Source organism: Scomber scombrus, chromosome 3, assembly GCF_963691925.1.
Source record: "Scomber scombrus chromosome 3, fScoSco1.1, whole genome shotgun sequence".
NCBI classification, from domain to species: Eukaryota; Metazoa; Chordata; class Actinopteri; order Scombriformes; family Scombridae; genus Scomber; species Scomber scombrus.
The window spans coordinates 26,362,202-26,385,842 of NC_084972.1; the positions used below are offsets into that span (position 1 = coordinate 26,362,202).

At 39.8% G+C, this 23,641-nt stretch overlaps 1 protein-coding gene across 2 annotated transcripts in view; it reads left to right on the forward strand.

The window, feature by feature from the left end:
- Positions 1-23,641, forward strand: part of anks1ab (ankyrin repeat and sterile alpha motif domain containing 1Ab) — a 45,242-nt gene that overhangs the window by 14,056 nt on the left and 7,545 nt on the right. For both annotated transcript variants that reach the window (XM_062415921.1, XM_062415922.1), the window contains exons 2-11: positions 4,798-4,870; positions 11,191-11,306; positions 15,972-16,070; positions 17,572-17,718; positions 19,885-19,992; positions 20,766-20,936; positions 21,938-22,075; positions 22,247-22,318; positions 23,010-23,093; positions 23,255-23,392. In XM_062415921.1, coding sequence (XP_062271905.1) covers positions 4,798-4,870; positions 11,191-11,306; positions 15,972-16,070; positions 17,572-17,718; positions 19,885-19,992; positions 20,766-20,936; positions 21,938-22,075; positions 22,247-22,318; positions 23,010-23,093; positions 23,255-23,392 — 1,146 coding nt within the window. The remainder of the gene's footprint in view (positions 1-4,797; positions 4,871-11,190; positions 11,307-15,971; positions 16,071-17,571; positions 17,719-19,884; positions 19,993-20,765; positions 20,937-21,937; positions 22,076-22,246; positions 22,319-23,009; positions 23,094-23,254; positions 23,393-23,641) is intronic.

A 23,641-nucleotide genomic window follows, 5' to 3' on the forward strand; every position in this document is an offset into this window, starting at 1 on the left:
ATTTTACCCAACAGAAGATGCAGCCTTTGTTGTTCATTTTTGGGTTCTGTTCAATCAACCAACCAATGATCAGTGCAATTTAAGTCAGATTAGACTTTGTAAACTTTCAGGGTGGACAAGAAAGTGTGGAACCAAGTCCTAGTTTTGGTCAGGCTTGCTTTTTGGATTTTCTAGGGCTCAAATCTGCCAGAAGACCTTTAGTAAACACTCTTTTAGATAGTGCAGCTCCAGTGCTTTACGTCATCTTTTTTGAAGGTCTTGCTAAGGGTTTACTTATACTAGAATGAAATGACTGAACACCCAGGACTTGTGCTGTAATGTTAATCTCTTAAGGTAAATCAAGACCAATCATCAGAAGATTCATCTTCCTTTTAGAAGATTACTCCTAACAGAGAGGTGCTGCAATAGACCTTAGCAGTGCTCTCTAACAAATGTCTGTTTGAACTTGTCCTTTGCTCAGTGATTTACATTTGATAGTCTAAAATTATTCTCTTCTTCTTCTCAATGTGTCTGCACCTGCTTTTGAGTTTGAGAAGAAAAAGTCTTGATATCTAGAGGCAATTAATTGACTGCAAAAAGTAGTACGGGAAATAGAAAAGATTTCACCTTACTGCCATATCTTTTTGGCTCTAAGACATGAACATGAAAAGATGACATAAAATGGTTAATTTTTGCAGTGCGTGTGCAGGGATTGAAGAGCAGATCAACCTGTATTAACATGTAAATCACTTCAGGATGTGGAGCTATCACTCAGAGTGGAGCACCACTGATTTAATGATACAGTCCACTCAGAGCCCCATGTGCTTCATAACTGTACTATCAATTACATTTCTGTGTGAACAGATCTTTTCAGTTGATTATTTCCATCCTGCTCCTAGACATTCTCTGGAAAGTGCATGCTTTGCAATGTGTTGTATCAAATTAATTCCCACTGAGAGCTGGTTTGATGGTCAGGGTAACTGGACCTTTCCCTCTTCAATACATGTCCAGTACTTAACTCAATTCCATTTATATATCATGCTTTTACATGAAGTTATTATTTTGTATATGTAAATGTTATACTGTAGTCATTAAAGGAACAACTCCATATTTTGGGAAATATAGATCTTTGGTGCTGAGAGTAAGATGAGATGATCGATACCACTCTCATGTCTGTACAGTAAATTTAAACCTACAACCAGCAGCTGGTTATCTTAGCATTTAGATTGAAAGAGGCAAATGGTTAGCCTGGCTCTGTCCGAAAGTAACAATTGACCCATCAGCACCTCTCTCACCCAGTGTTGTTTTCGTCAACGATGACGATGACGAAATCATTTCGTTGACGCCACTTTTTTTCATGACGATAACGAGCCGGTGACGAGATAAACATAGCTCTCTGATGACGAAAACATGACGAGACGTGTGTGAGTTTTCGTTGACGAGACGAGAATGGACGAACATGTTAGTGGGTGATCTGTCAGACGTTTAAAATGCATGACATTTCTTCTTATTGTGTGTGTCAATTAAAACCTAAAAAGTATCTGCTGCTGCCTACAGTCTGGCTGCAGCAGTTTATCCTTGTTTGGTCACGCCCACCACCTGGCGTACAGCGAACAACGTGCTCAACACGTCACACTGTTGTTACTCATCAGACAATGGACCATGATGGCGGCGGCAGTTTCAAAACAGGGGCTCGGTGGTCGCAAACGAAGAGACGACATATGGGTGTATTTTAAATATAACCCAGCAGATAATAAAACAGAGTGTATTGTGAAGGAAGACGGTGACAAATGTGGCCACAAAGTAGGCGGAAAAAATACGACCAACCTTAAGCGGCACCTTAAGGCTCGCCACAAGGATATTTTTTATATATTTTTAATACACAATCCTTAGATCAGAAATTTGCCGTTGGGTGGAAACCTTATATGTCTAAAACCATTCCTTTATTATTGTTATTATTTGTGAAAATAGCAGATCTGCAAGTGTTGAACTTATAGATCTGCTGCTATTTTCACAACTTATGTGTGACACTGCCCAACAGCAATCTCCAATACTTATTGACCTAAATTAATTTGTTAAAAGACTATACTTATTTTTTCTTGACTAAAACTAGACTAAAACCCTTTTGAGTTTTCTTCGACTAAAACTGGACAAAAACTATCACATATAGAAGTGACTAAAATGTGACTAAAACTAATAAGCATTTTAGTCCAAAAGACTAAGACTAAGACTAAATCTAAGATGGTTGTCAAAAACAACACTGCTCTCACCAACTTTCTCATTTGAATAACAAAATATATATTATATTACTACCATAACCAGTGCCAAATGTTTAGCTATTTGCAGTGGATGAGGCTGTGTGTGCATGATGTTATGAAATATTGCAGCACTTTGACCATAAGGACCCTGGTTTCCTTAGAAGCAGCATTTTGATGCCAGGTTTTAATAAAGGTGCACTTTAGCTTAGATGTAATGCTGTAATATGTGTGTGTGTGTGTGTGTGTGTGTGTGTGTGTGTGTGTGTGTGTGTGTGTGTGTGTGTGTGTGTGTGTGTGTGTGTGTGTGTGTGTGTGTGTGATATAGAATGTAACTGGGTTAATTCAAAGAGTAATGTGAGGTCTGAATTGCTGGAGGCATATGCCATGCGTCCCACGTGCCTGACTTCTAAATGAATCAAGGCTTTTCCACAGTGTTGATGCCACTAGCAAAGTGCATAGGGCTTTTTCAAACACTAAATATTACATCAAATAAGCCTGGCTGTGTCTCTGGTGTCACTAGTGAAAGCAAAATCAGCTTTTCAGGCTCTCAAAATCTTCATTGCCGATTGTGAAAAGACTACTCCAGTAATTCTAAATTTAGTTCCCAGCCTGATTTGCAATAGTTTGCACAGAGATTTTTTGGTGACCCCGGCCTGCTAATTGCCATGTTTAAAATTGTCAAAATGTACTTGGAGCTACATTCTTCTCTTCAAAAGCTAAAGCTATCTATATTTATACTATGTTCTCTTTATAATGGGGTCAACGTTACATTTTTTCAGTGCATGCGGTCCTATTGTCCTTGAGCAGTGACGTGTCAGCAAGTGCTGTGCAGACAGATTGCTCACACTTAACAATCAATGACAGTGATCATTATTCAAATATTCAGTATATATGAACAGTCAGGAATCATGAATATACTGTTTTGTATCAATGAGTTATGTGTGAAACATGACATTGGCAATCAAGCCAATGCAGTCCTTGCATTTGAATGAGAATGGACCGATTGTGGCTTATGGAGATGCACTCATACAACTCTTTCTCTCTTAATACAAATGCCCATAGTATTTACAGATTCAGACTACCAATCCAAGTATAATTGAAGTTGCAACTGACGGATATTTTCATTGTCATTTAATTGCTGGATTATTTTCTGTGTCCATCACTGTTTCCCAAAGCTGATAGTACAACCTACAATGTCTTGTCCTGACAAACAGTTCACAACCCAAATATATTCAGTTTACTATCATAAAAAAGAAAGCAGAGAATATTCATATTTAAGAAGCTGGAACCAGAGAATTGTAAGACAGTTGTTTTCAAAATACAAAACAATTAGTCAATTATCAAAATACTTACTAATCTATTAATCACCTAACCTATGCAGCTCCAATACTAATGCCCTCTTTTTCAAAGTTTTAAATCTTTATACTTAACAGCTTGGAAATCTTTGAGATTCATTTTTATTTAAGGTAACATGAGTTCAGGGATTGCTTTGACACTAAAATCTTAGTTTGTGCAATGAATGAATGATAGTGGAAATTTTATAATGACATTGACAATAAAATGTATTTTGGATTTGGTTTATTAACCATATTCTAACATATATATATATATATATATATATATATATATATATATATATATATATATATATATATATATATATATATATATATATATATATATATATATATATATAAGATATAACATCAGGGATGTTACTAAACCAGAGTATTGTATTCAATCCTAGTTTGGGGTGAAAACATTAAATGTTAATATTTTGTCCTACTTCTATTGTATCAACTATCAGCACTTGATGAAACATGCTGCATCTAACACCAAAAGCACTTTCCTGGAGCTTGAGTTTCTATTCAGTTATCCAGTCAAATAAAGAAAAGCAAACAACCTGGAAATGTATTTTGGTTCTCCTGGGAAGTCAGAGACTACTTAAATAAACATTTTTTGGCTCTAAGCCCCTAAACAACTCTTCTCTGAGTTGCTCTGTAATCTCATGGATGCAGCATTGTGCTCACTTAACCTTGCAGTAAGCTGTTGCCTTATTCTGTGAAGCTTAAATAATACAAGTCAGGGAGGGCAATCAAATACTCACTAAGAAACAGTCAGCAATAGATCTGAATCTCTCTAGGTTCAGGTTGTGCCGCATGGACTTGACCACCGGACTTACAGGCTTCAATAATTTAAAGTTTCAAAGTCTTCTAGATTGTAATTCACCCCGCTGTGTTTTTGCTGAGTGGTGAGTTAGTCATTGAATTGCTGTCCACGTTGCACTGTTGCTTGTAATCCATCATTGCAAAGTAACCCGCCTCCTTCCCAACGCTACAGCACTCTGACACTCTGTCCCAACTCCTCACCCGGTGCCATTTCTCCAGTGTTCCTGGCTATAATTGGTTTGGCTACAGGAGTTATAGGAGTTTAATGCACATTTCAACATTTCATCACTGTTGTTTTACTGTTTTCTTTTCTTCCTTTTTGTTGTTATTGACATTTCAATCAAATGCAAAGCTGATCTTTTTTTGTTTTTCATACTTCTTCTCTTTAACAGATCGAGAAGATCATGAACTTGATTGGAGCAGGCATTGCAACGTCCAAAAGCAAACAGCCCACACCAAGCTCAGGTAACACTTAACAACCTATTCTGTTTCCATTATTATAGAATGTAATTTAGGCAGTATGGAGTCATTTTTTCTTCTAGAGATATGAAGTGTAATTTATTGGTCATTTAAGGCAAAATAACTCTTAATTGCACCAATGCTGTATTGATTATAGTCCCATAGAGTTTATAGAGTGGGGAATATATGTAATATAAGCAGCAACCTCTGTAGCCATGTGACTGATTGCACTTCTGAGCGTCAACAGATTTTCTAAGAGTTGCTATTCAGTATTCAAAGACACCTGAAAGGACGGAGGGTAGTTTTGTTGTCCTTATAAGTCACAGTGATTCAAACTGACATTTGTTTGGCACACCATTGTTGTTATTCGTTACACACAAGGATTGCAGTTTACGGGAAATCTAATTCCAAATTCACTGTCATATTTTCTTTTTATTCCTGGTGTTACTGTATATCTCAATAGGGCTTGAATTGATACTACGCTTCATCAAGTGTCCTCCAGGCTGCGCAGAGGGAGAAGCCAGCTGGCAAGAACTCAGTTTGTTTAGATAACACTCTTGAGTAGATACAGTGTAAACCTACCTCCATTAGATACTCTGCCATTAGGGGGTTTCATCATAGGGCATTGTGTAACAGCTTCTGCAGGTCTGCACAGGATTGCCTTTTACAAGTCTCATTAGATTTATTTAGATTAACATTTTCATTAGCTAACAGTGTGCTGACCACAGCAAGGTGTAATTCCACTCAAGCTGAAAGACAGAACGCTAATGATAAAATGTGTGATTTTGATAAATGGATATCAAGTAAGAATAGAAGAAAAAAAAACGACAGTGGAATTAAGAGAATTAAGACTCTTAGTGCTGCACCACAGTGAGGTCATGAGGTCCTTATATTATCTCTTACATCGCTGTCTTCCTAGAGGCCCATTACAATGGCTGACGGTGTATATTATGCAGGTTAAATGGCAATACTCTTAATGGAAAAAAGATCTCAGTGATTGAGTGTGCAACCAATTTAAAGATCCCCTCCAGACATGTTTTAAGACATAAAAATCCTCAACTTGGAAGAATAAATTGTGTCTGACATGTTTTTTCCACACAAAAAAGAAAAAAAGGTAGCTTATTAAAAATTCTGTAAATTACATCTACTTCTTCTTCCTCATTGGAAAATACAGAATCTATTAATATGCAAATAGTGTTTTTAATTGTTTCGTTACTGTACAAATCCATTTTCGTGTATGTGCCCTGCAGGCTCTAAGAGACCGCATCATGTCTTCTGTGATGTATAAGGGCCCTCGACTGCATCCAAACTAGTGTGATGTCACAAATCATATTTATAGATGCACCCGTTTAACTCAGATTTAACGTGGGTGCAGAGCAACTTTCCATTTTTAGCAGATGAATGTGAAAACAGCCTTCTAGTGTCAAACTGTGCACATACATCATTCTGCCCAGTGAAGCTCAAACATCCAACTATAGGAACAAGAGGAAAAAACACATTTATGACTGGAGGGGCACTTTAACTTAATTAATATACAAAATGTCAAGGATGTTACTCATTTCATCTAATTGACTGATGAGGTGGTGGAAGCTACAAATCTTTTAATTTCACATGATAAACTGTAGTTTCATTTATGAATATAAGATGTAGATGAACGTTGCAAAGAGTATTCCCCAGTTAATTTATAAAGGATATACAAAATCATCCTACTATCTTTTTAACCATCATGTAATTCTAACCAAATTATTTTTCACATTTGTTATTTTAACCCAAAAGGAGCAGCAAAGCAATCTTAAAACAAGCTTGTGTTATTTCATGATTTTAATTGTAACTTGACTTCAAGCGTTTTTAAATTAATTGCTATCCCAACAATTAACACCTGAGGTTATTCCGCATTACATAAGAGGAAATATGTTGTTTGTTTGTTTGTTTGCTTGCACATATAGGTGTGTGCTATTTATAGGCCTTGTTTGAAGAACAGCATGCTGAAAGTGTCCCAGATTCAGCTGAGTCATGCAGTTGCTGCTCCGATTTTAATCGGAGATTGTGCACAAGTAGTTCCAGAGGTTGCAAGGATACTTTTGTTGCTGTTTTTGCATTTGTCGCATAGTAAAGAGGTCATGTGTCTTTTTTGCTCAATGTAACGAAAGGGAACAAGCAGGCACCCTTCAGAGCCATCACCAGGAGAAGGGGAAAGAGGGAGAGGAGAGGAGAGAAGAAGTATAGAAAGGAGGATTACACAAATATAGAAACCTAAATTGTCACTCTTCATCCCACCTTTATCTTTCTATTGTGACAGTGCTGGGAAAACCTTATCCTCTATCCTTTATTTTTGTGTAGTTTCTTTCTTTCCACCTATTTCTTGTATATCGTCCCTCAAATATCAAGACCCGAGAATGCCCAAATCATCTTGAAGACGCACATTTCTGAACATCAGATTTACTACAAACACCAGCCCTGCAATTTCTCGCCATTCTGCGTGCTCAGGGATGAGGTTGTTTGTGTTGTGTGGCCATCACTAGTGCCTCGATTGTGTGCTAAGAGAGCACTGAGTAAATGAGCTTAAAAAGAGAGAGGGAGTGGAGAGAGAGCTCAGCTAACAGCACACAGGAGGCATCGACTCGGTTTGTGTACAGGCACACTCTGACGTTCAAAGGAAAAGAGTCCGCCTTCAGTTTCCCTGAATTAATTCAGCTTTGCGGCTCATTTTCTCCAGTGCTTGGGTGTGTTGACAAGGAGCTAGTGCTTTTCTCCTGCTCTGATAAAGAGGCACGACTTTATCTAGGCACAACCTTTACCTCGTCTTCTGTAAATAGGTCCTTCTGGGCGCTCCTCTGAGCCAAGTCTAGACCTAGCAATGCTCAAACAGTACAGAAAGCCACTTGGATAGATTTGACAGCTTGGCCTGTTTAACAGGGGATAAGACAGTGACCCAGTTCCCCCCCACGGAGGAGCATTGGATACTCTGTCAGTCAGTAATTAGGTCCTACTACAGTAGGAGGTGTTGCTGTCCCAAATGAATGGAAGTAATTGGAAGGGGTGGCTGGTATTTTTATCAGTCTTTGTCTGGGTATTGTGGTGTAAGAGCTGACTTTGGTATGAGGCTCAGGAGGGAAAGAGTAAAGAAGGAGGAAGGGGAGTTGTGGGATCTCGTAGTGAATCATAATTAGTCCACTTCAATCCTTCTTACTTCCTATTACCATCTTATCTCGCCCATATGTTTCATCGCCTCCTCCTCTATTAGTCTTTTTCTGTCTCTTATCTGTCTACTGCTCATTTTCTCTCTCTCTCTCCCTCTCTTCCTCTTTCCATCATTCTTCTCCTCAGTCAGAGCAAATTTGACAGCAGCCTCTCTCTTCCTGATAACGAATGATGAGCATTGGTCCTTCGTGGATGACTGACGGGTCACGGAGACCTGACCTGGCCTTTTACCTGATCATTAACGCAGAGCAACAGCGGTACAGGCGGGCCAATTATGGAGGAGGTTCAATCAATAGCCCTTCACTTTGCCTTCCTCTGTTGGCACTGCTTCTCTTTGCCCTGACTGTCTTACTGACTGGCTGACTACCCATCTGGGAATGTGTGAGGTGACTGCAAGCAGCTTGAAAGCCTGCATAATTACGCTCTGCCTGCAGCTGTACCCAGATAACACCAGTGACGGACGCAGTAAGCAGCCCTGCATAGGTGGATGCTAAGGTCTATCACTCCCTGTGTTGACTGTGGCAATTCTTTTTTTCTTTTTTTTTTACCCCACACACATCTATCTGAATTTTATATCATCTCACTTTTTTATCCAGGCTTTATCCTGTAAGTAGCCACCGTTGCGCTTGAAAAATGGTTGATGTGACACGAGCAGCTGGAAGTACATAATGGAATTTGCTTCTTTTCTGTCATGCTGTATGACTTCGCGGGATGGAGAAGAGACAGGACTTGAAAGAAGTGTGTGCATGTCTTCTCTTCTCTTTTCCCATTCTTCCTTTTCTGTATGAGTGCATTAGAGACTTCTGCTGACTTGAATCAATGCTGCCCCCCCTCGTTCTATCATCAAAGTAAGATGTAAATGAATTAAAGCCATCTGCTAATAAGCAGGGGCTTGAGAAGGCTCTTTATTTCAATATCCCATGTTAACCTAAAAAATTGGCGTAGCTCCTGCAGAACAGGATTGGGTCTCTGTCATCCCATTACATTCTAGTCATTCTTTGCAGAAAGGACTGTAATTTGGGGTTCTCAGTGCTTGTTCCTTGCCTCTGATGGTGGTGTCCTTTCTGCACTGGCAAGATCAGAGTGTCTCTGTGCAATTCTAATCAGTGCAGTGGGGGGAGAAGTGAGGTAAGGTTAGAGAGAGACAGACGGAGAGGAGCAAGTATATGTGCATTTGTAAGATAGACGGGGAAAGGAGAGAGACAGACGATGAAGAGTGCATATGTGTGTGTGCATCTGTCTGTGTGTTTGAGAGCGAGAGGCAGGCAGCGAGAGTGAGGGAGAGTGCAAGCATAGAGAGAGAGAGCGGCAGAGGGAGGGGAATTGATATAGTGAGAGAGGGAGAGGTGGTTACGTGGAGCAGCACCCCACTTCATCAGGCAGCATACGGCAGCCCTGCAGTGCGATCACACAGTATGGGAATGGGTCTATGAGATTGAGAGCGAGAGAAAGAAAGCAGAGACACGAGAGCAAGGAGGGAGGGGAGTTAAAAAAGAAGAGCTTGAGGGATTTGCTTGGATGAGGAAGGGGGGGGGGGGTTGATCACTGAGTCTGTTGCCTGTCGTGGATGTGGTAAGGACGTGGCAGCAGTAGCTGAGGTTGAGGTAGATCTTTGGTCTCCTGTGTAGAAGTAGCCGGCATCAGGACGTTATGCTCTGTGAGCAGTGAGGGGTAGCGTGTGTGAGCCAGGAGCAGCTGCTGTCACTGCATCTGCACTGCCTGCATGTCTCAGACAGGCAGGGGATGCAGCAAACCTCTGCCCTGAGCGCACAGGCTGCTAGCTGTACCCAGCAGGGAGAAGAACCAGGTGGGCTAGGGTGGGAGTGGGGGGTGCCTGCCTTCAAGAAGGTGCTAGCTTAAGCTGCACTATGGTCCTGCAGTGATACTCGCTTCAGAGTAAAGAGACTCACCTGCCGTCTGCTTGCTGGATCTGAACCTGGATTTACTGCTTTGAGAGATGAGAAGCACGTTCTCTGGCGGAGTCGCACAGCCAGCCAGCCAGCCAGCAGCCTGCTGAAGAGTGTGAATGCTGGGCAGCACAGGAAGCACTGGCACCACCAAGGACACCAAGCTTTTTTCCAGTGGCAGACAGTTTACCTGGAGCTTTATCAAGGAATCTATACTTGGATTTGATAATGAATTGAGGAGTTTGGAATCAGCACATCAGCAAATCCTAAGCCAACAATTCTTTTTTGATGTAGGATTTACAATATGTCTACCTAACCGTACCCCTTGTGGCACTGGAGTAAGGACGAAAAATGATTTAAGCAAATGTGTATTCCTTGATCGAAATATAACATGAGTACCTCAACAGTACTTTAAAAAATGCTGCTACCTTCATTGTATGAGCCGTGTCCTAGCTCTCAAAGAGGTTGACCAATGAAGCCATGGGACTCAGCCAGAGCTTTACAAGTATGTGGTGAAAACCCTCACAAATTTATTTTGGGGGAACTAAATATTTCTGTGTTAGACTCTGATGGAGTACTTTCTGATTTTAGAGAGAATGAAGGGGATAATTTTAGTAGAGTAAATAATGTGTGATGTATGTGAAAATGTCTGATTTAGCGATTAATTAATTCATTTCCATTTTCCCTCGACCTGAAAATGATCTAGTCTCATTACTTGTAGTGTTCATTATTGTTATGATTTTGTACTAGCCAAGCCTTTGTTTTTACACCCGCTCATCTGCTCACTAAAGGAATGTTTAGTGAACCCTGTTTGTTGGAAGATGCCGTAGTGGCTCAGTCCAAATATCTAACAGTACCAAGCTTCAGATGGGCTTCTTTCCCTGCACTACCTCCACCCTCGCCTGACATTTCCAGTCAGTCACACTAACACCAGTGGGTGTATATTAGCCTAGTCAGTCCCCTGCAGGGCTTGAGCTGGGCCTGCAGCACTTCCTACCCTCCTCCTGTGTTTGAGTTAGCCGGGCCCCCGCCTGTACCGTGGGAGCCCCTCACCCCCGGCCTGGACCCTGTCTCCCCCCCACCCTGCCTGGTGCTGCTGCACTCGGCTCTGCCTCTGCTGGCCGAGGATGATGTGGCAATGCCATGTGTCGTCCTCTGAGTGCCGCTGCTACCGGCTGAACGGCTTCTCCCTGCTGAAGCGCTTCCCTCTCTCGGCAGATGGGGCCTGTGGTAAAGCCCTGGACCAGCCGGTGGGAGAGTGGCTGGAGCACGTGGGGCTGCCGCAGTACGAGAGCAAGTTCCTGCTCAATGGCTTCGACGACCTACGATTCATGGTGAGTCACCTGCAGCACGTCATCTCAAGGGTCGGTTCCACTTTACATCACTCAGTCTCTCCCTCCGTCAACCAAGCTGCATTTTTCTTTTTATGTCACCACTCTGCTCCTTCACCCTCCGCTTGTCTCTTAGCAGCTCCACTCTACCACCCCCACCACCCCTTTTTCTCTCTTCACCCCTGCACCCTCTCTCTTCCTTTTCTACTCTCCCCTTCATAACTCCTCTTCACCTCCTTGCAATGCATGACCCTGCTAAGATTTATGGCCCCTCACTGAATCCCTTTAAAGAATATGGGCTGTCATCAATGGCAAGACAAATGACAACCAAAAGCCATTAACTTTTTTCCTGCATTCCCAATCATGCTATCTCATTTACTGTACAATTCTACAGTCACCCCCACCAACCCCTGTATTGAATCTTCTGATTTACAGCCACTGGACTTGACCTCTGCATAAAAACCTGACATACAATCCTCACATTAAATACACTGTGCTTTATTCTGAAAACACTTTGCATGGTTGCTTGCCAAATCTCACTAAATCCTCTACCCATTTTGCTTTGTACTCTGCTTGTGGTGCTTATAAGACAGTCTTGCAATAACTGCACAATGTATGATTACACTGCAGCAGCATGCTCTAATGCTGTATTTAGATACTGTATACTTGTAATTTTTAGATTTTAATTACACATGCTTGCATGCAGACATTCATTTTGGTTACAAATGTATCATTTCACCACTAAGTAGATTATCAAAAGCCACATTATCTGTCCACTGTGATTGTTTGGAAAAAAATCATCACACAGATTAGTGTTTCTGGAAAGAATTGGCACATTTTGCAGGAGTGTTTTGCAGTTTTTAAACATCTCCATCAGATTATATATTGATGAATTAATTTGACTGCAGCTAAAAAAACGCCTACAGTATGGCTGAAAGCGTTATCGTGTTCCCTGTAAAGAACATTGCAAGGAAACTTGATATTGCGTTTGGCAATGATTGTAGAAAACACCATTTAGTGCCCCGGTCATGTTATTCGGAAAAACATAGCTGTACACCGTAAATAACTAGGCCCAAAGGGTAAACATGGACATTTCTCAGACTGCAGAACTGCATTAGCACTATGGGCTATATGTTACATCAGTTTGTCACAGCTGAGCTCAGTTAAGTGAAACCAGTAAGCTCAGAGGGAAAGTGGTTGTATTCACAGAGCGTTCCAGTTGAGGAGTGTTACTCTCTGATCTGGTTTTTCTTTTGGGTAAGGCATGAGATCACAGCATAATGTGATCACTTCTACTGTGAGATGCTGTGCAGATAAAAGCTTCACACTCAGATTTGTGTTTGTTCGTGAGGTGACAGCATGCCAACAGGGTTTGATGTCTGTAGTCATAGTAAAGGAAGAGAGAATGAGTGAGTGATATGGATTATAGCTGGACCAATAAACTGATATATCAGCCAATATTAGCTTATTGCAGATATTTGTATATTTGTATACGTTGGCCGAAAACTACAGCACAGAAATACTAAAGATGAGTGACATTTAGAAAAAACTAATTCAAGGATCTTTTTATCATTATAATTAATTTGATAGGGGACAGTAGAAAGGTGGCATGAAATGAGGCGAGACAGATGGTGACTAATATGTAAGTCCCTTCCAGTAATCAAACAGATGACATTACCTTCATAGTAAATGGTATGCATCTTAACCATGACGCCACTTGGATGCCCCCAAAATGTAAAGGATCTTTATCAAAAATGTATGTTTACGCTCCTATATAAGTTTATTTATTTAAGAAAATCTGCCAATATCATTATATATCATTATCATAATCAATATCGTTGTCTGCCTTAATATGGATACAAATCTTGTAATTATTATATTGTAATATGGAGATATATACTTTATCGTGATATATCACATCTTCTGGGACATTAATAATTGAGAAACAGTTTATAGATAAAATTCCTGTTTTTCATTAATTAATGGAAAATAAACGTTCATAATTAATTGGTGCAAAAATCTGTAAATCCAACACCACCATAAATCAGTCCTTCTCACTGATTAGCAACGCCGCCCACAATAGCCTAATATTACCAGAGATATTAAAGGAAGAGCTACCTCGCTATGAACTGTGCAGCAAAATCTCCTCCAGTTGACTGATTTTTATCGCCTCAGGTTATTATATTGTTATATCGCCCAATACAAGTGTGCAGTTATCTGGAGATAATTTAAAAGAAAACAAAGCCACCGTATTGTTTCAACAATTTGGTTGGATGATTCCATGTTGATCATGATTTCCAGGGCACAGGATGAAGACTATGGGTCATTAGGCATTCGGATGTTCATTTTCATGCCACGACTAATGTGTCTGCTGGACTGGATGCATCAAGGAGATAAATCATTAGTTTCACAAGGCAAATTACACATGGATATTTACAAAGATGTGGAGGTTGCAAACAAGGGAAAGGTCAGAGTAGTCAGGCAGACATTGTGAATGTTTAATATTTTGCCCTTTTAGAATCTGCCAGACTAGTTTTAAATGTGATCAATCTAAGTTCAGGCTGAGATTGAACATCAGAGTTTGTTTGTGGGGATTCATTGCAGAGAAGAGAGCAGCACACTTCACTTTGGCTCATCGTTTAATCCAGTGTTATGTTTGAATACATTTTCACCATACTGAGGAATAACAATTAAGATGCAGATTCTTATCCTTAGAAATCCCACTATCCATGTGAGCCAGAGTAAGACACAATTCCTACTGGGTGTACTCTAATTCTGCAATGGCAGGGATTTCAGCATGGAGCCGTACTGTACCTGCAAGCAACCAAAGTTACAGCTTTAGCACAGTGCCGCCAAGGAAAGTTTCCTTGGGTCCACCCACCAGAGCAAGAGAGCAAGCACTCACATGAGTCGGCAAGGCTCTCTGCATGTGATGATTGCCCTGAGATGCAGCTTTTGAGGGATCATAAATTATGAACAGCTGTGTGCCCATTCTCATCATTTTTACACAATGATTATCATTTTGCGCTCCTTTCATGCTACCAGAAGTGGGACGCCCGTAGCTTTCATTCTCTTGGCCTTCATGCCCAGACATTTCATTTACAGTCAAAAAATTCCACATTATCTCTCTCCTTAAGTGTTACACTTTGTTGCTCTGATGTCCAAACTAATGTGTCGATGAGGAAAATTGTCTACTGCAAAACATCTTAAAAGTTCCCCATCAGGCATTTACATTGCATCTATCCTGCATTAATATTGCATCAGATTCTGCAGCTCCCTCTTTCACAAATGTTATAATATGGAACTGAACATACATATTGTAACACATAAATTAAGTCTTTTTTTCTTTGTCAGATCATTGTCATGTCTGCTGTCTCTTTAAAAAGTAACAAAATTTGATATATTTTTTTTCTAAACAATTCCTCTGTGGGGCAGAGCAATGGAGCAATTCTAATTCACTATTGCATTAACTGAGTGCATTCAGTGAGATGAAGGACTTCTACCATGGCTACATCTACAAGTCGTATCAGATTAAATCAAACTACCATAGCTCATAAGCTATGTAAGAACTGAACCATACATTCCTGTCACATGTTTCAAATGCAGCATGAAATAATAAGTTTGCAGAGTCTCCCGAGGCATCATCAAACTTCAAACTGTGTTAATAGAAGTGGAGAATCTATTTCGGGACTCCCTTACATCAGACCCCGCTTCGTTTTGACCTTTATTCTAGCGATCAGCACCCTGATTCAGGGACTGTGTATACTGCTGCATTGTGCTCTGAAGCCAATCCAGTAAGAGCAGATTGAATAAAGACTACAGAACATTTTAAGATTCTTGGCCAGGAAGAATCAATCTGCAGCAGTCCACAGGGAAAAACGCTTAGCTCCACATTTTCAAGGTTCCCCTTGTATCTTTATTCCTGCCTATAAACCGGAATAAGATGACAAAGCAGCTGAAGCTGTGGATATGAACAGCTACATGAAATAGACAAGAATCTGCTTGTCAGTCAAGATTTCAGGCACCGGAAAACTATTGTTGTTCATTGTTCCTGTTGTTCATTATTTTCCTCCTAAATTAAGGCATTGTTACAAACCGTAGTGGAGTATTTTTATTCATTTTCCTTGTGGACTGTTTAGTTTCCGTCAATGAAACACAGCAGCAAAGAGATCCGGTAGAGGCTGCTGCTGTTATGAACGCTTTGTTCCCTCAGAGTTGCACCAGATCAGATTGATTACTCTTGGCATGCACAATTTATTTGACTTCATTGTCCTCCCACTCTGGTGTTACTGCTTGTGTCAGAGATCTGCATATTCCGCGTGTGTGTGAGTTTGTACAGATACAATTTAGCCCTGGTAGTTACATTGTGGAATATGCCATAATACTTTAATTGACCTGTAATCTTACACAGCTATGTGTCACATGTCAGTATAGTGTGTTTTATGTGTAAGTAGATGCATGTGTGTAAGTAGGGTCATTTAAATTATTGCTCTGATATAGCGTATGACCAATTACTGATTTCTTGTATTGTACTACTGTATGTCCATATTGTATTATGTGTGTACTTGTGTGTATGTGACTATTTGTTTACATGCGTGTGTGTACGAGTGTGGCTGTGTGTGAATGTGTTTATTTGTATTTGTGTCTCTTGCGTTTCTGCATATGCAGGGGAGTAACGTGATGGAGGACCAGGATCTCAGAGACATTGGGATCACAGACCCAGGACATAGAAAGAAAATCCTCCATGCGGCACGCGGCTTGCCAAAGGTACTTAACATCATAACTTAACCTCAGCACTGAGGAAGGAGAAGTGAGAAACAGTATCTCAAAAAGAAAAAGAAAGTTCAATTGATAGTCTTTTTTATAAAAATTACAGATAAGCCAAAACAAATAGATGAATAAGGGGAAAAACAGTTTTTTGACTGCAGATAATCACTAATGTCCTTTTGTTCACCTGAACAATGGTTCAGAGTTGAAAACTTCTAAAATAGATCAGTGGAAAAATATTTTTAGACATGCTAGTCGCGCAGAAAGGTTGGTTGTTTGATCAGTTGGTTAGTCCTCTACTATGGTCCAGAGTAGACTGAAATATCTCAGCAACCATTGGATGGATCTACATCACATTTTTTTTCAGACATTCATGGTTCCTAAAGGACAAATCCTAATATTGTTGGTGGTTTTTTGCATGTAGTGCAGTAGTACTACATATATACTACATAGCCTACTGTGAGTTGCTAATACTAATTTTCATTGTAACGTTAAATTAGTTACAATTTTAAATGGAAAACTTGTACATTATACTGTAAATGTTAAGGTTAAACATGGGTTGTAGTTCTAAAATAGATCAATGGAAAAGCACTTTTAGACCTGCCAATGGCGCGATAAAGTTGGTCATCCATCAGTTGGTCAGTCCGCCACTTTGGTCAAGATTGAAATATCACAGCAACATTTTTTCCAGACCTTCTTGGTCCTGAAAGGATGAATCCTAATATATTTCATGTTGTGCCACCATAAGGTTGACATTTTTTGGTTTTGAGTAATATATTGTATCTCAACATCTATCGTATGGATTGCAATGGAATGTAATTTGGTACAGACATTAATGTGCCCTTAAAGATGAATTGTAATAGCCCCCACACACTTTTCATTTGGTGCCATCATCAGGTAACAATTTCAATTTATCCAATACTTTTTCTGTTTATGACTGAATACTTGCAAAACTAATGACATTCCCATCAGCCCAGCTGTGCTTGGTCTTTGTTTAGTGCTAATTAGCATTTGATCTGCTTACCATCAGTATGGTCAATTATCATTGTGAGCATGTTAGCGTGCTGATGTTACCATTTAGCTCAAACCAGTGCTGATGGTGATATTGATGAAAAGTGTGTTAGTGTAATAAGATTGCCTTATTAAAAAATGAAAACTAAATTAAACTTATTGTGTAGCCTACTGTATGTTGCTAATTCAAATTGTAAGCAGTCCTGTTAAATGCATTACAATTTCAAAGGGTAATTTCATACACTCTATTGTAAATGTAAAAGGTTAGACATGGGTTGTAGTCATAAAAAGTCTAAATGTTTAGAATATATCCAACGTTAGATTTATGAGTCTGTAAATATTGAAAGAGTCGCAAGTGAGGCAGAATTATCGGCAGCACTGGAAAACAATATTAATATATTGTATATTTTTTCTATGTTAAATCTTTTTTCTGGAGACAAAAGTTATTTACAGTACTTGCTCCTCTTACACTTGTTTTTCTACACTTCAGGTAAAAGCACTGGGCTGTGATGGGAGCACGTCTCTCTCCTCCTGGCTTGATGGCCTTGGCCTGCATGAATATCTGCCCAACTTTCTTTCAAGCGGCTACCGCACACTGGAGTGTGTTAAGAACCTGTGGGAGCTGGAGATCGTCAATGTAAGAAGCCACGGTTTACATTTAACATTTACCCATTGCTAACTCATTCATTTAGCAGAGGTTCATGGGTGGTGATGGACTCTACATAGCCATGAACTGTCAAACCTGGACCACGCTGAACCATTTTTCATACAACAGTCTCCTTAATCACATGACCACCTTATATTATGGATTTTTTTTTTTAGGTTAAGAAGCACTTTAAAATGCAATTCTGAAATAACAGAGAGGTGCTCTTTGATGGGTGCATTTGCATAGAAATGTAGCAGACACATTTTCAAAATCACTGAGTCATTAGTAGATAACTGTAAATTAAGGAGAAGTGTGGTGACTGATGACAGGGAAATATGTAATTTGGTTTAATCTTCATGGAAATAGTGTAACATTTTGTGATAATTTGTAATTACAAAGAAGAACTAATTTCTTTGTGGTAAAAATCAGTGGTTGTTATGGAGAAACGCATGTACCAGTTTGGTTCAATATGAATTGAAATGATTAAAGAAATAGAAAAGAAGAAACATTTTTCCATCTGCTACATTAAATTAGGTTTAATTTTTTTGGACTTTCTCAAATTTTGATTCATGACTTGTGAAATATTGGATAGTTTTAACCTCTTCTGGCTTCTAAAAAGTATTTCAGTGATCCAGTTTTAGAAGGAAAAGTCACACCACATGTTGGTGAATGTAATGTAGGTTGAATTATTCAGATATTCAGTATACAGCCTGTGGTGAGGGGCAACAAGCAGCCGTTGTATCTTTTTTTAGTAGGCGCAGTTTAAAGTTGGGAACAACTAACCACATGCTTTTCATATACTATCTACTCATACTGTGAAATGCTAGTAAAAACCAACCATGCTTGTAATGTTAGATACCAGTTTGTTACATGTGTGATAACCAGTCATGTAGAAGTTAGCATTGTTGAGTTTTAGGAGCAGAAGATGAGCATGTTAAAGCAATCTTATTTTTCTCACTCATCAATTCTTATATGTGTCTGGTTGATACACGCAAAGACAGCGGTGGCAAAATGGCAGAAACCAGCAACAGCTGCAGTAGCTGCAGCAGCAGCAGCAACAGCAGCAGCAGCCAAACATACTGTAGATGCAGTGTATGAGGGACGGCGTCCAGCTCACTGCGATGCAGTACAGAAAGATGGGTGTGAGAGCAGGGCACATTACTTTCAGTGAGCAGAGTAGCAAAACTGCCTCTTGGCAGAACTCGCTTCGCCCATTACATCTCCTTCATCCTCTTCAGCATCTTACAGAAAAGAGTATCAAACTTCAATATGATCTATGAGCTGGTTTACATTCCTATACAACCCCAAGGGTTTTTATTACTATTTAAATGTCCTGTTCTGGTCTCTTTGGGATTCTGTACATGAGAATAATGAAAACAGCACCAGAAATCCAGACCAGTTGCCTTTTCTGCCTCTGACTCTCACTGAATAAATAATTGAAGCCTTCAGACAAAGAACCATATGAGCCTGTAACCGAATATTTTGTACCGGCAACATAATTGTGAATGTAACATTAATCACTCGACATCCACCTTTACTGGATGAGCATGAATGTTAATAGCCAATTATGCAAATATACAGTATTAAGATAATGAGTTTTGACTACATAAAATTAACCTACAATATGTTTCATCCTCTGAGGATTTTTGCCACACAAGCTGAGATGGCTGTTGTAAAAGGTTTTAAAGAGACAGAGATACTGTGGATAGGTGAACGAGTAGTCTTAAAATACTGTAAATTGAAAACATATATTTAAAAAATGTGACAAATGAAGGAGATCTATGCCATACCGTTATCTATAAATCACACACTTATTTGCATATTACCTGTTGTTGTCCTATAAACCACGAGTTCCTCTCTGTTATTTAAGCACTATGTCCAAAAATGGATTGTGAATTATGGAGTGTGCCAGGAAGGAGACAGTGCTGTACTTCAAGCTTACGGCAAAACAGATTGAGGCTGAATTATTGACGAGAGTCATTTCTGTTTGCCGGTGGATGCCTGCCAGTGAGGGGTGCATGCCACCAACTCTGTGTCAGTGTATTTTGGATATATCTCTATTAGTTTAGTCTAGATAAGTTATTGCGTGTGAGTTACTGATGTGACAATGTACTGGAAAATCTGCTTCATATTGTGCCCTGACACTGTCCTCTCCAGGTTATTAAGATTGGTCCGCTGGGCCACAGGAAGAGGATCATTGCCTCTCTAGCAGAGAGACCATATGAAGAGGCTCCGACTAAGTCACGTCGTCTGTCCCCAATTATGGTAAGATGCATAATGTAGAAAGTCATATTGTTTACATTTATTGTAGGTCTTCATAACAAGCTGTCCATTACATGGCACTGATTCAATGTCTTTACTAGAATCCACAGAAAGACAGCACAATCCAAGAGCGAAGTTTTTATCTTAAGTACCACCAATGGGAATCATATTATTATTTAATATACTGTCAACGCTTATTTCGTTAAGAGATAGTGTATGCTCAATATGCCCAATTAGAATAGTAATTCTGCAGATGCCCTCAGTATACGCCATATTGTTTCAGCATGCATTTGAAAGTTATAGAAATATATGCATATAAAGTTCATACAGTAGATTTGTTTAGAAAATAGTGTATAATGCATGTTTGCACCCTGTTATTTCCCTTATCTTACAATCAAGATGGAAGTTAGACAATGTTGCATGGAAAGCTGTAATTCTATGCCAACATCATTTTGTGAGAAAATGGATCAATTTTTTTTTGTTTTTTCAGCAGTGGATGTCTAATTTTGGAATGAGATTTTTCAATTTCATTATGTTCACAACAGTTAAATACTCAGGGCTGATTTCCCAGGCAGATTAAACCGGGCTAAAAAGAATTAAGAATCTCCATGGAAGAGGCTCTTTTGTCAGGGATTAAGCTTGGAAGTAGATCAGGGGAAGCCAGCCCATGTTAGACAGTGCTGTCAAAACATTCATCTGTGGTGTGCGTCTTCGTCTGTGTTTGCTTTTTTTTGTGTGTGTGTGTGTATCTCTGTGTGTGTGTGTGTATGTGGCAGTTCCATGACCTCCTGTCCCAGACCACATCTCCCCTCAGTCAGATGGACCCCTACACCAGTCGCTCCATGGACATGCTCCTGCCTCTGACTGAGTCAGACCGGAGGCGGAGAGGAGTCGACCAAGACTGTAGTGTATCTCTGCGTTCCTATAGTGAGAGGCCGCGATCTGTAGTGAGTTCCACCTTCTCTGACTTCTATGATCTTCCGTGAGCCCACCAGACTTTCTCTCTCCATGAGATGAAGAGTAAGGAAGAGGATGCTGTACTGACTTAGATCTGTCAGGCTGTCATTATATGATCATTTGGAGAGAAGAATTCTGCTAAGAATTGTAACTCAGCCAGTAAGATCAAGGGTCATTATTTGCCTTCAATGCAGCTCGAGATTTTAGAAATATTTTAATAACTAACAATCTGATGCAGCATCCTCATTCACTGTCACGAATCCCTGAATTTCTTTGGTTCCTCCATAAAAGAAATGAACTAAGAATAACTCGCTGATCAAGTTTCACCATTTGCTAAAGGTCAAACCACGGCTCACACACAGCCAGTCAAGCATGCATGGTTGGCTGACTCACTGAGGCCAAAGAGAAAAAGGGTGAGGAGCGACCACAAAGAAGGGGAAATGTTGCACGACTGCAGTACTCAACAGTCCATAATATGTAAAATCAATATTTATCATTTTCCCAAATGCTTAGTAGATTATTGTGATTGGTATATTTTACTCTGACAAGTGTTTAATGGAAGAGCTGAGCACAGTGCACATTAACCTAAAGGCCTGACCCAGTGCATGAATATTTATAAGCAGCAGATCAAAAAAGGACTTCTATTGAAGTGCTGACCCAGCAGTCTTCCCTTGCCTTCACACTAATGTACAGCAGTCAGATGTCTTTTACCTCACCACCTTGAACAAGACACACAGATTTATATTTGGAGTCAGTGTGGCTACAAGTCTGCTTTTCAGCTCCAGCAAGATGCACAATACACAATGTGCCATCACACTTTATTTTGTATACCGACTGAGATGTGGCTCTGTGAAAAACAGGGCCCTGACACAAAGACATCAGAGGCTTTCCACTGTCTCACAGAAGAATTTGATACGTTTCATATCACTGGTGTTAGTTGTGTATTCTCTTTTTACTGCGTTCACCAACCAGCTATTTTGCATCTCTGCAGGACAGACAGAGCGAACGACACAAAGACTCTCGTTTAAACCTCCGGCCACCAAGCCAGTCTGCTACCTACGCCACGGTGTCCGCCTGGCATCACCAGCCTGAGAAACTCATCCTGGACTCCTGCGGGTACGAGGCGACTGTAAGTCACTTTTACTATCGTCAACATAGATGCAGAAGACGATTCACTGCAAAGAAAATATTAAGCGAGCCCACCATTAACCATGAAGTAAACTGAGCAGGATCTCTATCTTGTACTGTGGTGTTGACTTGCAGTTTGTTAAGATGTGTCTGTTTTTATTGTTTTTCCTAGTACCTAGGATCAATGATAATCAGGGATCTACGAGGGATTGAGTCCACACAAGATGCCTGCGCTAAAATTAGGGCAAGTATTACTGAAAAGCTTTAACGGGGACACATCATGCACATTTCCAGGTCTCTATTTTTATTTTTATTTTTTGAGCACTGCTGGAATATCTTTGCATAATTTACAGTTCAATAAACTGGAAGCTGCCCTTCATCAGACTTCTTTCAGTACCGGAGGCTACATAAACAAACAGTAGTAGTGAGACTTTGCTTCTTATTTCCGCTTTTTACTCGAAATATAAACTTCTCAAATACATCCATTCATGTTTGAGCCTGAATCTGATCCAAAACATGAGAGTACAACTTGTGGCCTTAGCCCCAAAGGCTATTGAATGGCCATTTGTGGACGTGTGTGAGCGCTCCATTGTCAGTTTGATGGGGAAGTAGAGGAAAGCCTGACTTGAAGGCGACATTCACCAGTTTTGGAACTTTGACCATGTTTAACAAAGACATCTGACATATAAATGACAGAAAATCACAAGAATCATGTCCCATTTAAGAATATATTTTCTTCCATTTTCCTTCACACTATTGAAAAACAACTGAAATGTGTTTTATGGATTGTAAAATGTAGTTAATTCCAGTAAACACATCTTTGAATATTCATATTTCTGTTATCCCATTTATAATTCATGAACTATTTTGCTTTGTTGCACTCAATGCACTTGCCTCTCACTCTTTTTTTTTTTTTTTATCCTTGTCCATTACAGAAATCAAAGGATTCAAGAAAGGGTCCGGTTGTCATACTGTCCATTACCTACAGAGGGGTCAAGTTCATTGATGCAGCCACAAAGGTAATGGGGAAGTATATTTGTATGTCTCTCTCTGTTTGTCTCTGTGTTTATTGATCTGTCCACTCCAAACATTACACTTGATTGTCTCCATCTCCATTAGTGGTTGGCTTCCAGTTAGCACTCACTTCCTTCCTGTCCATCTCTCTTTCTCCTTTCATTAGACCATAGTTGCAGAACATGAGATCAGGAATATCTCGTGCGCTGCCCAAGACCCAGATGACCTCTGCACTTTTGCTTACATCACCAAGGATCTGAAGAGTGGCCACCATTTCTGTCATGTGTTCAGCACTGTGGAAGTGGTGAGTACTATGTCCCATTGAAAAAAAGATACACACCTAGTCTTGTGTTCAGTCTTTTGCTTGATTTAAAAAAATATTATTCAGCTCTCTAGATAACAGCACACATAACTGTAATAGTATAAACAGCCTTACAATTCATTTAGGAAACCTTTAAACCTCTTTAAACTTGAGCTTATTGTACATTCATCAGTGAAAGATCCCACAGTTAAAACTGCATGCAACATCCTATGGACATTATTTTCCTTGATT